Source organism: Schistocerca nitens, chromosome 5, assembly GCF_023898315.1.
Source record: "Schistocerca nitens isolate TAMUIC-IGC-003100 chromosome 5, iqSchNite1.1, whole genome shotgun sequence".
Lineage (NCBI taxonomy): Eukaryota > Metazoa > Arthropoda > Insecta > Orthoptera > Acrididae > Schistocerca > Schistocerca nitens.
In genome coordinates, this window is record NC_064618.1 from 308,128,680 (window position 1) to 308,141,712 (window position 13,033).

Genomic DNA, 13,033 nt, shown 5'->3' on the forward strand with positions numbered 1-13,033 from the left:
TCAGCTGATTTTCTATCAGATGTTTTCAAATGCAGGTTATGGCAAGATTGTGTTTCGAGGATGTGTAACAATGTAAGTTAGTTTGCACCTGGGTAAGACAGACAATGTAGCTGATTGTGAGCAAGGATTTGGCTTTTTGTTTAGAAGTATATAAAGTGTTAGGTATGAGTAGCCACACAGGTGAGGAAGTTGAGTTGTGACAAGAAGCTTTATCATAAAGTTAGGTTTAATTGCCCTCCTCACCATCCTATTTTGTTCTCCGGTTGTTTGCTTTTTTGTGTATTGGGTAAAGGTTCCGCAATGTTGGAGTCAAAAACACAGGAGTTACCCTTGATGAAACATTGCAAGTTTTAGCACCTAAGTGCATATCATGCATAAGCAGTTGATAGCTGTGCAAGGGGACAAGGGTTCACCTGCTGCTGCAATGGGGTCAACTACCATTGACCCAGTTATTCCTGTTGACAGTTTTACAGAGAGGAGACCAGCTAGACATGCAGAGCAGACTGTTGAGCAATGGGTAAATTACTTCAAGCATAAGATGGAGAAATTAAATAAGGATAATACAGGTCTGAAAGCAGATAGGGGAAAGAAGTTAATATTGGGAGTTCAACAGCTGCAAAAGGTAGCAAAGTTGCAGAAGTTATGGAAGCTAATGTAGGATTAGAACCTCAAATATCTTGTGAGAATTCAGAGTTTGAATTTGTTGTAGTGTTTGACAAAGTAGATGTGTGCTGTACTGAGATAAATAAATGTACGAATAGCAAAATGGATGATACTGATTTACGTGCAGTAATATCTACTTCAACATATGTGATGGATGCTGTAAACTGGCAGTGGTGCCAGGATGAGGTGTGGTCCTGGATGAGCATGTATGGAGAAGTGCATGTTCCAATGATTTTTGTGCCCTGTAGGGTGTAGCTGCAGGTGGTAGTCACATTTACATCTAAAGAACGCAGATTTGTTGCCACTGGTGATGATGGCACCACTTTGTGAGGATGCAGGAGTTTAGACCTATTTCTATGCCATCGGTGTTTGCTAAAGTTATCGAGAAGGTTGTATATACAAGGTTACTGGAGCATTTAAATTCACATAATTTGCTGTCAAATGTTCAGTTTGGTTTTAGAAATGGTTTAACAACTGAAAATGCTATATTCTCTTTTCTCTGTGAGGTTTTGGACGGATTAAATAAAACGTTGCGAACGCCTAGGTGTTTTCTTTGATTTAACGAAGCCTTTTGACTGCGTTGACCACAAAATATTACTGCAGAAGTTGGACCATTATGGAGTAAGGGGAGTAGCTTACAATTGGTTCGCCTCTTACTTTAAGAACAGAAAGCAGAAGGTAATTCTCCGCAATATTGAGAATGGTAGTGATGTTCAGTCCCAATGGGGCACTGTTAAGTGGGGCGTTCCCCAAGGGTCGGTGCTGGGGCCACTGCTGTTTCTTATTTATGTAAATGATATGCCTTCTAGTATTACAGGTGATTCAAAAATATTTCTGTTTGCTGATGACACCAGCTTGATAGTGAAGGATCTCGTGTGTAATATTGAAACGGTAACAAATAATGTAGTTCATGAAATAAGTTCGTGGCCTGTCGAAAATAATTTGATGCTAAATCACAGTAAGACTCAGTTTTTACAGTTTCTAACTCACAATTCAACAAGAACCGATATTTAGATCAGACAGAATGGGCATATTATAAGCGAGACAGAACAGTTCAAGTTCCTAGGCGTTCGGATAGATAGTAAGCTGTTGTGGAAAGCCCATGTCCAGGATCATGTTCAGAAACTAAATGCTGCTTTATTTACCATTAGAACAGTATCTGAAATAAGTGACACTTCAACACGAAAAGTAGTCTACTTCGCATATTTTCATACGCTTATGTCGTATGGTATTATTTTTTGGGGTAATTCTTCTGATTCAAAGAGGGTATTTTTGGCTCAAAAACAGGCTGTTCGAGCTATATGTGGTGTAAGTTCGAGAACCTCTTGTCGACCCCTATTCAATAGTCTGGGAATTCTGACATTGTCCTCACAGTATATATTTTCTTTAAAGTCGTTTGTTGTTAGCAATATTAGCCTATTCCCAAGAGTTAGCAGCTTTCACTCAGTTAATACTAGGCAGAAATCAAATCTGCATGTGGAATGCACTTCCTTGACTCTTGTGCAGAAAGGAGTGCAGTATTCTGCTGCATCCATTTTCAATAAGCTACCACAAGAACTCAAAAATCTTAGCAGTAGCCCAAACTCTTTTAAGTCTAAACTGAAGAGTTTCCTCATGGCTCACTCCTTCTATTCTGTCGACGAGCTCCTGGAAGAGCTAAAAAATTAAGCAAAGTCCAGTGTTACATTGTTGATTTTCTTTATTTAAACTTACGACTTGTCATCTGAATATGTTTTTTTATATTTCATTTTATCTGTTTCTAATATCGTGTTATAATTTCATCTATTGACTCGTTCCATGACCATGGAGACTTCTCCTTAATTTGGTCCCACGGAACAATAAATAAATAAAAAGAGAAGAAAGGAGAAAAGTCCTTTAATACTAGTGATCAGGAGAAACCTTGAAGATAAGAAGATACATAAAATTGATGATATTTGCAATGTAACATTTACTAGGGGTAAGGGACTGCATAATGCTAAAATTGACCTTCAGCAATGCACATTGGAACTTGAAAATATTGTTTCAGCTGAGGGGGAAGCTGTCGCCAATGAGGTACTGGTGCAAGGTTCATCTGTCTTGAAAGACAAACCAGTTAAACTGAGCACAAAGTAATTAATACTTGATTCCTGTGATGTGGTACAACGATACGCAAGGAAGCAGAACATTGTAGGAAGAATTCAACCTGTAAACAAAATTTAAGTAAGGGAAGTAACTGACCACTATTAGTATCATACATGGGTTATGCGTCACTATAATTTAATGTTATATTTATCTTGCCGATAGATGTAACAAATTAGTGAGTGAGGAAACAAGAGGAAATGCCAACCATGAGAGATCAAGTGAGTATAACAATTTCCTTTTAAAGATGATTTGTTAAGGGAATTTTGTTTTTTCAATCTTTTTAGAGGGAAGAGTTCTGCAGTATTTCTTTGTCTTACATAATGAAAAACTATACTAGTTACATTATTTTTCACACCTAGCACATGTTTTGAGGCTTTTTTCTTATTTTCAAGTGCATTTGTTTACATAAGTAATTTTTGTTATGTTTGCACATGTAGTTTTCTGTCTCAAAAAGGAAACTGCAGGTTGGTGTACAGAAGAGATGTGAGGACCTATTTCAAATGTGTCTGCTGCTCAGAGCCTCCTCTATGTGGTGAGTAGCAATTTATCCAATTTCATTGTTGTTATTCCATCTTGGATTTTCAATTATTTGAAACTTCCTTTTCAGACATGTAGAAATCTTTATTTTGAAAACTCTTAATAGTTTAGCAAAAGCACTCCAGGCCATTTTATTTTCACTCTTCTGTTTATTTATTTTGCTGACCATCCAGTTGCTGCCTTCAGTTGTCCAATTACAAAAACTCATCAACTGGTTCTCTGACTTCTTTTCAATTTGTGCTAATTTGCCTTTCATGTAATTAGTACACATTATTTTAGTGTTGTTACTGTTAATGCGACACAGTGTTCAGATGTTCAGAGAAGAGCTGATCTGCAGGACCCCAGAGATAACAAATGTACCATTTTGTGATTTTTCAAAAAAATGTCCACTGCGCTGTGCCCTATGGATACTTGTACGAAACACACACATGACAAAGTATTTCGTGGCACAAGAAACTGCAACTTGACATATAGTTTTAAAGATTTTTACACGTAGGATGGTGACATAATAATATAGACACTATATAAATAATATTCTTGATTAACAATTAGGTTTAGTCACTTTCATCATCATATGATTGAATATAGTAGAGGGAAACATTCCACCTGGGAAAAATATATCTAAAAACAATGATTTATATATTCTTATTTGTATATTCTTATCAATATAATCACTGATTGAAAGGAAAGTTCTTTGAACAGGAAGTAAGTTTCCAGTGTATTAAACATGAAGGAACTTTCAGCTTACCAATATTTAGTAAAAAATAGCAGTTGAGTGTCTTTGTGTCAACAAATACAGACAGACATCATCTGTACACCATGTTGGTATCTGAACTGTCCTCCCTTAATTTGTCTGCCGTATCCAATGTCAGCTCACTTAACTGATGTCTGCAGTAATACAAATGTTTCAATGCTAGATGTGTCAATCCATCTTCAAAGGAATCAAAATGTTGAGCAGTGAAGTCTAAAGAGGAATATGACATCACCTAACAACTCAGAACATTTTACCATCAAAGACCCACAACATTCAATGTGATAAAAACTTACCTTCTCACCACACAGTTGACATCAAGGAACTTTTTAAGCAATACTTATTTCATAATATGTCAACCAGATGATTGAAACTAGTTGTCAATAATGAATGTTATCTGTCTAGTAGCTTTTTGGCAGTACAGAATGTAATGCTTTTCGGCTATTGGAAAGAATTTTCTATAAAATCAATAATTATTTCTTAGGTTTTTGAGGGCAATGCCTATACTAATTAGTTGGTAGTAAATAATTTTTTGTGCTCATAAGTAAATAATGCAAAAAGCTCAGTAACATGAAATATGGCATTTGTCACTAATTTAACTGACCCACAAAAGTTATCCATCTACAACAGTTGAACCACCACACCAAAGACAACTGCAGTGCACATAAGCACCAGAAAATTGAGTTGAAAGTGTTCCTTATGTCAAAGTTCTGTGCTGTGTCATATCATCGGGTTTTGACAACTGCAAATGGCTAATGGCTTGGCGAATGTCTCCAGTCAAAGAACTTGATTCTTGAGAAATTTTTGGCACATTCAAGATGCCAAACTTCCTCCTCAATAGACAATATTGTCTACCGTACTTATCACTGAACCATCACAATGCAGAAAAAACTGTTTTCATTATATGATTATTTAAATTGCAAGTGAGAAAAAACATGCTACAAAAAATCCTGTGAGTCAGTCATAATTATAAAATGTGAATAAAAATTCCTGGAGTTTTCCTGCATATTTCACATGATTTTCTTATAATATGTATGCTGAGATTTTAGGTTCAAGTGTTGTCATGGTATGTGTGACTGACAGTAGTATCTGCACATAAAATAAACCTTTTATGCAGTGTCGTGTTTTGTTGAGTACAGTAAGTAATATAGATGTTTGGCAATAGCCTTCAGAACTGCAATTAATTTTCGTTGCAAAAGTGTTCTCGTTCCTTCAGAAACCTCTTTAAGAATGATTGCTACCAGTAGCAAAATATTTGTAAGAGTTGATGAGTGACCAAGGAATCTCAGGAGCATAATGAAAATTAATGGGTTAGGATTTACACCATAAATCATCATTTCCACAAAATTAAAGACATTATGATAACATTTTATGCCACTCATCACAGCTGTTTATCAAAAAATCTCTCTGGCAAAGTAAAAAATTTTACATTACAAACTCATTTCTAATAACAGAATAAATTACAGTATTACACCATAAGTAATATTTTCAGTCAGCGATATTTTGTACATGATTGTGCATAACTTACTCTGTACAATTCAGTTCATACAATGTATTTCATATAAATGACAGCTTCATTATCTATCAAAATTATATAAACATCAGAATAACAAAGGCAAGACATGCCACACTTACTTCAATACAGAAAAAACTGATACACTCACACACACACTTGCAACAGTATCGATACTTGCAGGGCAGGTGACACACAGGCTCTGTATGAGCCTTCAGGTACGTATTTCATTGTGCTGAAATTTTATATGTAAAATGTTAAAAGACTGTTGACATGGTTTCTACATATGTGTGGGCATTTTTGTATGTTAAAAAATGACACAAATAAATTGTAAATATTTTGTACTATTTCATTTAAATTTTGACTGCAGTTTCAATCTCTTGGCATAATTAATAGACGCACACTTTCATATCAGTGAATGAGTGACTGTCATCTCTATGAGCTAGGAACTAGCCACAAAGCTCTCTGGAACATTTGATAAACTGTGCATTTTTGTCAGATATTAAGAGCCATACTATATCATAAGCAGCTCAAGATTATATATGCATGATGGCACTATTTCTTTAAAATTATTTTAATTTGGAAAACAAATACTTGTCAGAAGACTTCTGTAACTTTGTAAATGACAGTGTGTGTTTACATGCAGGAAGTTTTGTTTGACTGTCTACTATTTTTATTTAAGGACACCTAATTTGCAATGTTTGCCCTACATACCAATGGTATACTAATGTGAAGATATTCAGTTAAGGCCGTCAAGGGTTTCTACAGGTGCTTTCATCCTTACACACTAGTCTCTTTTTTATTTACAAGTTGATCATCAAAATCTGTACTCTCATCACCATTACAACACAAAGTCTCCAGTCCAGCTGCTATTCCCGTTAAGGAGTCTCTGTCTCCATTTGTTACAATAGGTACACTGGCTAATGAATCTCTTACTATACTGTCATCACTGAAATGCCTGCAATGTTGTTCCTTCCCATGAGAAATATAACTGCTGGGCTCAAATTCAGTCTCAGTAGGAACAGAAACAGTCAAACGTAGGATGTCAGAGACAGATGCGGAAACAGACACTGAAACTGAATCCATACTGTCTGTGAGATGTGTGCTACTCTCGGGCACTGTTTCAGAGCCCAGCTCTGATTCTTCTTCCCTCCAACTTGAGCGTTCACCATCAGTCCTGCAATCATCAGTGTCAAATGCTGCACCAAGCGGTCCACTGCCAGTTCCACATATAAGCGATTCACCACCAGACACAGAAGCATTATCCTGAGTACTGCCTGGTGATTTACAATGTCTGTGCATATCATCATCCACTGATTCACTGAGATCAGCAGCTGAAGATGCTGTTGGCTCCTCCACTTCTGGCACTGGACAAATACCTGCTCGAGTTTGGGAGCAGGTAGCTTCACTTGGTCCAGCGTCATCAACTTGTCCTTGCATGGCTGCTTCTTCTGCACCTATCACTAGTCTCTCAAGTGGAGGTCCCAGGCGGTCACCCACTCCTATAATAGAAAATGTGTAAGTTTCTTCTAACTTGGAAATTATTTATGCCTGTGACTTAGCGTGTAGATGGAATTTTTTCTTAATCTATTTGTTGTTATATTTTCTGTGTCAGTTTCTCTTGCAGTTGACAGAAGATGTGAAATAACTTATTAATGAACAACTTTAGTTCTTGTATAAACCAGTTTTTGGTCTTCTATTAACCAGTTTTTACTCCTACAACTGCTCTTCAGCATATATTATTTCTTAGTTATAAGCATACTTGTATTTCATGAAGCAGGTTCAAAATATCTCACTATCAAGTGAAACATGTCAACCGATTTACAAAAATAAAACTTATTGACAATTTATAGGAGGGACTTGTGTTTAGCTTTACACTGATGTTAGTATAAGCACACTATTAATACAGTGAGGACAACATCATAATGTAGCACTGTCCAAGCAGATGGTGAGCTCTGCAACTTAAAACATGAAGTTGATGGTTAGGACGGTAACAACATAGCTACTGATAAGGCCTCCACCACTGAAGTAGCTATCTAACAGGAAATTCCTCACCCCCTCCCCCATCCAACATCCTTGAACAACCACTTCGTCCTTTCTTCCCCTGAAGAACAATGCTGTGTTTTTATGTGTTCTATTCACTATTTGAGTCATTGAGTCACTGACAGGCACTATGAAAGAGACTGAAAAAACAGGCTTCTGGGCAAAACCCTTCTTCCAAAGTAGAAAACACACACACACACACACACACACACACACACACACACACACACACACACACACACACACACGTTCACACAGGTACAACTCACACAAACATAACCACCCTTATTAGATGCTATGTCTCTGGGCCCCAGCGTGTGTAGAAAGTGACCATGTGTATGGGAGTTGTGCTTTTGTGAATGTATGTGTGTTACGTTGTATTCATTTTCTGCTTAATTTCAAAGAAAATACAAAGTTTTCAGCTGACTACATTCACATGATAACACTGTTTTCCTTTAGATCTAAGGAATTATCTATGTATTACATTTTGTGAAAGTGTTGGAAACACCCTGGTATGATTACTTAAGAGTTCAAGGAAGAATGTATCATGGGGCAGACATGAGTTTGGCAAGATGCATGTGGTGAGCTCCAGCTGCCGTACTTTGAGAAAAACGCCTTTTCTTTGAACATTACACTACTTAATGCCACAACAATTTCTGCACTTTCATAGAATGAGATACATAGCTAATTTCTTAGATGTTTTGCCGCCATAACATGCCAGTGCACCTGTTGCCTCCCTTTTGCAGCTGTCAGCCACCATATCCCATCCCTCCCTCCTGCTCTTCACCTCCTCTCCTACATCTTATTTATGTTGTTAATGATGATCCACTACTTCAACTATCCAGTGAGTTGTTACCTTTATTCCTTAAATTATTAATATTAAAAGTAAAAAACAAAGAACTAACCATACTCATCACTGCTTGCACTAAGAGCACCATTGGTGGCTGTGGTACGTTGTCGTTTAGAATGGGCAGTTGGCCATGAGTAGTCAATGCGTGGCAGACTGGCTGCAACATTGCTACTTGCATTCTCCATGTCAGATGATAGGAAAACAGCACTCTCAGCCCTTGTATCAGTATCACTGGCCACCCCGGCACCTGCAGACCTGCGGGCTGCCAATCCTGCAGCATGGCGACGCTGTTTCCGAAAAAACTTTCTCGCTACAGTGCTCTGACGTGGATTGTAGAACATCTCGGCATTTTCATTAATGCCAGCTGGAGGATCACTTGCTGCTCCGGCTGCTATAACATATTGGGCAGGCTGCCTTGGCAATAAGACAACATTGACACTTGCCTGTAATTGGAATGAAAAAGATGCATTAAAAATAGAACAAAGATTTTTTCCCCTCAAAATAAAATGTGAAAGGTGAATGTAAGTTGTGAAAAGGCTAAACTGTTATTTGACAAGGAAGAACAGCAATTGTGATGATGAGTGACATGTTCACAATTGAGGTAACAGTGATTATATATACATACTTGTGTCTGTTATGTGTGGATGGATATGTGTGTGTGCGAGTGTATACCTGTCCCTTCCCCCCCCCCCCCCCTCCCCACCCCACCCACCCAAGGTAAGTCTTTCCGCTCCCGGGATTGAAATGAGTCCTTACCCTCTCCCTTAAAACCCACATCCTTTCGACTTTCCCTCTCCTTCCCTCTCTCCTGATGAAGCAACTGGGGGTTGCAAAAGCTTGTAATTTGTGTGTGTGTGTGTTTGTGTTTTGTTATTGTTTCTATCAACTTACCAAACGAAAGCACTGGCAGGTTGATAGACACACAAACATACACACAAAATTCAAGCTTTCGCAACCAACGGTTGCTTCATCAGGAAAGAGGGGAGGAGAGGGAAAGACGAAAGGATGTGGGTTTTAAGGGAGAGGGTAAGGAGTCATTCCAATCCCAGGAGCGGAAAGACTTACCTTAGGGGGAAAAAAGGACAGGTATACACTCGCGCGCACACACACACACACATATCCATCCGCACATACACAGACACAAACAGACATTTGTGAAGGCAAAGAGTTTGGGCAGAGATGTCAGTCGAGGCAGAAGTACAGAGGCAAAGATATTGTTGAAAGACAGGTGAGGTATGAGCTGTGGCAAATTGAAATTAGCGGAGATTGAGGCCTGGCGGATAACGAGGAAAGAGGATATACTGAAGGGCAAGTTCCCATCTCCGGAGTTCTGACAGGCTGGTATTAGTGGGAAGTATCCAGATAACCCGGACGGTGTAACACTGTGCCAAGACGTGCTGGCCGTGCACCAAGGCATGTTTAGCCACAGGGTGATCCTCATTACGAACAATCACTGTCTGCCTGTGTCCATTCATGCGAATGGACAGTTTGTTGCTGGTCATTCCCACATAGAAAGCTTCACAGTGTAGGCAGGTCAGTTGGTAAATCACATGGGTGCTTTCACACGTGACTCTGCCTTTGATCGTGTACACCTTCCGGGTTACAGGACTGGAGTAGGTAGTGGTGGGAGGGTGCATGGGACAGGTTTTACACCGGGGGCGGTTACAAGGGTAGGAGCCAGAGGGTGGGGAAGGTGGTTTGGGGCTTTCATAGGGATGAACTAAAAGGTTACGGAGGTTAGGTGGACAGCGGAAAGACACTCTTGGTGGAGTGGGGAGGATTTCTTGAAGGATGGATCTCATTTCAGGCCAGGATTTGAGGAAGTCGTATCCCTGCTGGAAAGCCACATTCACAGTTTGATCCAGTCCCGGAAAGTATCCTGTCACAAGTGGGGCACTTTTGGGGTTCTTCTGTGGGAGGTTCTGGGTTTGAGGGGATGAGGAAGTGGCTCTGGTTATTTGCTTCTGTACCAGGTCGGGAGGGTAGATGCGGGATGCGAAAGCTGTTGTCAGGTTGTTGGTGTAATGGTTCAGGGATTCCGGACTGGAGCAGATTCGTTTGCCACGAAGACCTAGGCTGTAGGGAAGGGACCGTTTGATGTGAAATGGGTGGCAGCTGTCATAATGGAGGTACTGTTGCTTGTTGGTGGGTTTGATGTGGCCGGACGTGTGAAGCTTGCCATTGGACGGGTGGAGGTCAACGTCAAGGAAAGTGCCATGGAATTTGGAGTAGGACCAGGTGAATCTGATTGAACCAAAGGAGTTGAGGTTGGAGAGGAAATTCTGGAGTTCTTCTTCACTGTGAGTCCAGATCATGAAGATGTCATCAATAAATCTGTACCAAACTTTGGGTTGGCAGGCCTGGGTAACCAAGAAGGCTTCCTCTAAGCGACCCATGAATAGGTTAGCGTACGAGGGGGCCATCCTGGTACCCATGGCTGTTCCCTTTAATTGTTGGTATGTCTGGCCTTCAAAAGTGAAGAAGTTGTGGGTCAGGATGAAGCTGGCTAAGGTAAGTCTTTCCGCTCCCGGGATTGGAATGACTCCTTACCCTCTCCCTTAAAACCCACATCCTTTCGTCTTTCCCTCTCCTTCCCTCTTTCCTGATGAGGCAACAGTTTGTTGCGAAAGCTTGAATTTTGTGTGTACGTTTGTGTTTGTTTGTGTGTGTATCGACGTGCCAGCGCTTTCGTTTGGTAAGTCACATCATCTTTGTTTTTAGATATATTTTTCCCACGTGGAATGTTTCCCTCTATTAATTTATATATATAATATATATATATAATGTGACTTACCAAACGAAAGCGCTGGCAGGTTGATAGACACACAAATAAACACAAGCATACACACAAAATTCAAGCTTTCGCAACCAACGGTTGCTTCATCAGGAAAGAGAGAAGGAGAGGGAAAGACGAAAGGATGTGGGTTTTAAGGGAGAGGGTAAGGAGTCATTCCAATTCCGGGAGCGGAAAGACTTACCTTAGGGGGAAAAAAGGACAGGTATACAGTCGCGCGCACTCACTCACACACACACACACACACACACACACACACACACACACACACACACACACACACACACATATATATATATATATATATACAGACACAATGTGTCCAAATGGCTTGGCACTTGGACCATCTACTTAGGGAGCGGGAGACCTGGCTTTGAATCCCAGTCCAGTACAAATTTTCAACTTTCCTCGTTGATTTAAATCAACGCCTGCTGGCAGCCAATGTCTGTAATTCCTTTGCGAACATAAAAAAAACTTGCAATCAAAGATGGCACAAATTCTACAATAGCAATAATTATTTTCAGATCTTGTAAAATTCTCTGATTGCTAGACTGAACAGCTACACTGAGTGCAAGCATGGCAGAAGGACACAGAATCCTTACTCACATTCAATAGTATTGTGACACTGCATGCAGCTTAAAGAAACATTTTATTTCCTTTGCTATTGACATATGATTTTACGGGAGCCTTCGTTATGAAAAATAATGAATTACACTATTCATGAAATTATTTGTCATCTTCAGACTTCAGATTAAATATTGGAAACAACACAAAAGTTAATACACGCAAGTTTATAAAATAAATTGATTTTTAGGAAACTAAAAATACAATTTTATACTTCAAGAGTCAAAAAGATACAATATGATTAGTCTTAAGAACAGTGAATATAAAAGTCGGAGCAACCACAGACCACTTGACACTTGGTATTACATGTATGATGAGGAGACTGCTCTGACTTAAACAATGATCAATTTTCCTATGAGATTATTTCATAATCCAATAAGAAACAATTTCAAACACACTGTACAGAAGTCAGTAACCATTCATAGGTTTCTTACTCCATGAAACCACTTTGTTAACTATATACTGTCTACACATGATAGAATGACAATAGCAATCCTGTTACATGCTTCTGGGTTTTGTAATGTAGCCATTAATTTTATTCAGACTGAGATTTTCACTCTGCAGTGGGGTGTGCACTGATATGAAACTTCCTCGCAGATTAAAATTGTGTGCCAGACTGAGACTCGAACTCGGGACCTTTGCCTTTCATGGGCAAGTGCTCTATCATCTGAGCTACCCAAACACGACTCACGACCCACCCTCACAGCTTTACTTCCACCAATACCTTGTGTCCTACCTTCCAAACTTTACAGAAGCTCTCCTCCTAAACTTGCAGAACAAGCACTCCTGGAAGTAGTTTCGCAGGAGAAGTTCTGTGCAGTTTGGAAGGTAGGAGATGAGGTACTGGCAGGACTAAAGCTGTGAGGGTGGGTTGTGAGTCGTGCTTTGGTAGCTCAGATTTAGAGCACTTGCCTGAGAAAGGCAAAGGTCCTGAGTTCGAATCTTGGTCTGACACACAATTTTTATATGCCAAGAAGTTTCATTAATTTTATTGTTTTTCATTATCTTTAATACCTACTTTCTGTGTTATAAATCCTATTTATCATAGAAATTTGGAAGGATGACTTGAAGCATCAAAATTAAATAGACAAATTAATATGTTACATATGCATGAGATATTATTGCCGGATAATGTTG

At 39.2% G+C, this 13,033-nt stretch overlaps 1 protein-coding gene across 2 annotated transcripts in view; it reads right to left on the reverse strand.

Annotated features, from left to right (window-relative positions):
- Nucleotides 1-5,451: 5,451 nt before the first annotated feature.
- Nucleotides 5,452-13,033, reverse strand: part of LOC126259476 (adhesion G protein-coupled receptor A3) — a 198,581-nt gene continuing 190,999 nt past the window's right edge. For both annotated transcript variants that reach the window (XM_049956314.1, XM_049956313.1), the window contains 2 exons: nt 8,534-8,921; nt 5,452-7,087 (listed from right to left, as the gene is read on the reverse strand). In XM_049956314.1, coding sequence (XP_049812271.1) covers nt 6,366-7,087; nt 8,534-8,921 — 1,110 coding nt within the window. In that variant the 3' untranslated portion in view covers nt 5,452-6,365. The remainder of the gene's footprint in view (nt 7,088-8,533; nt 8,922-13,033) is intronic.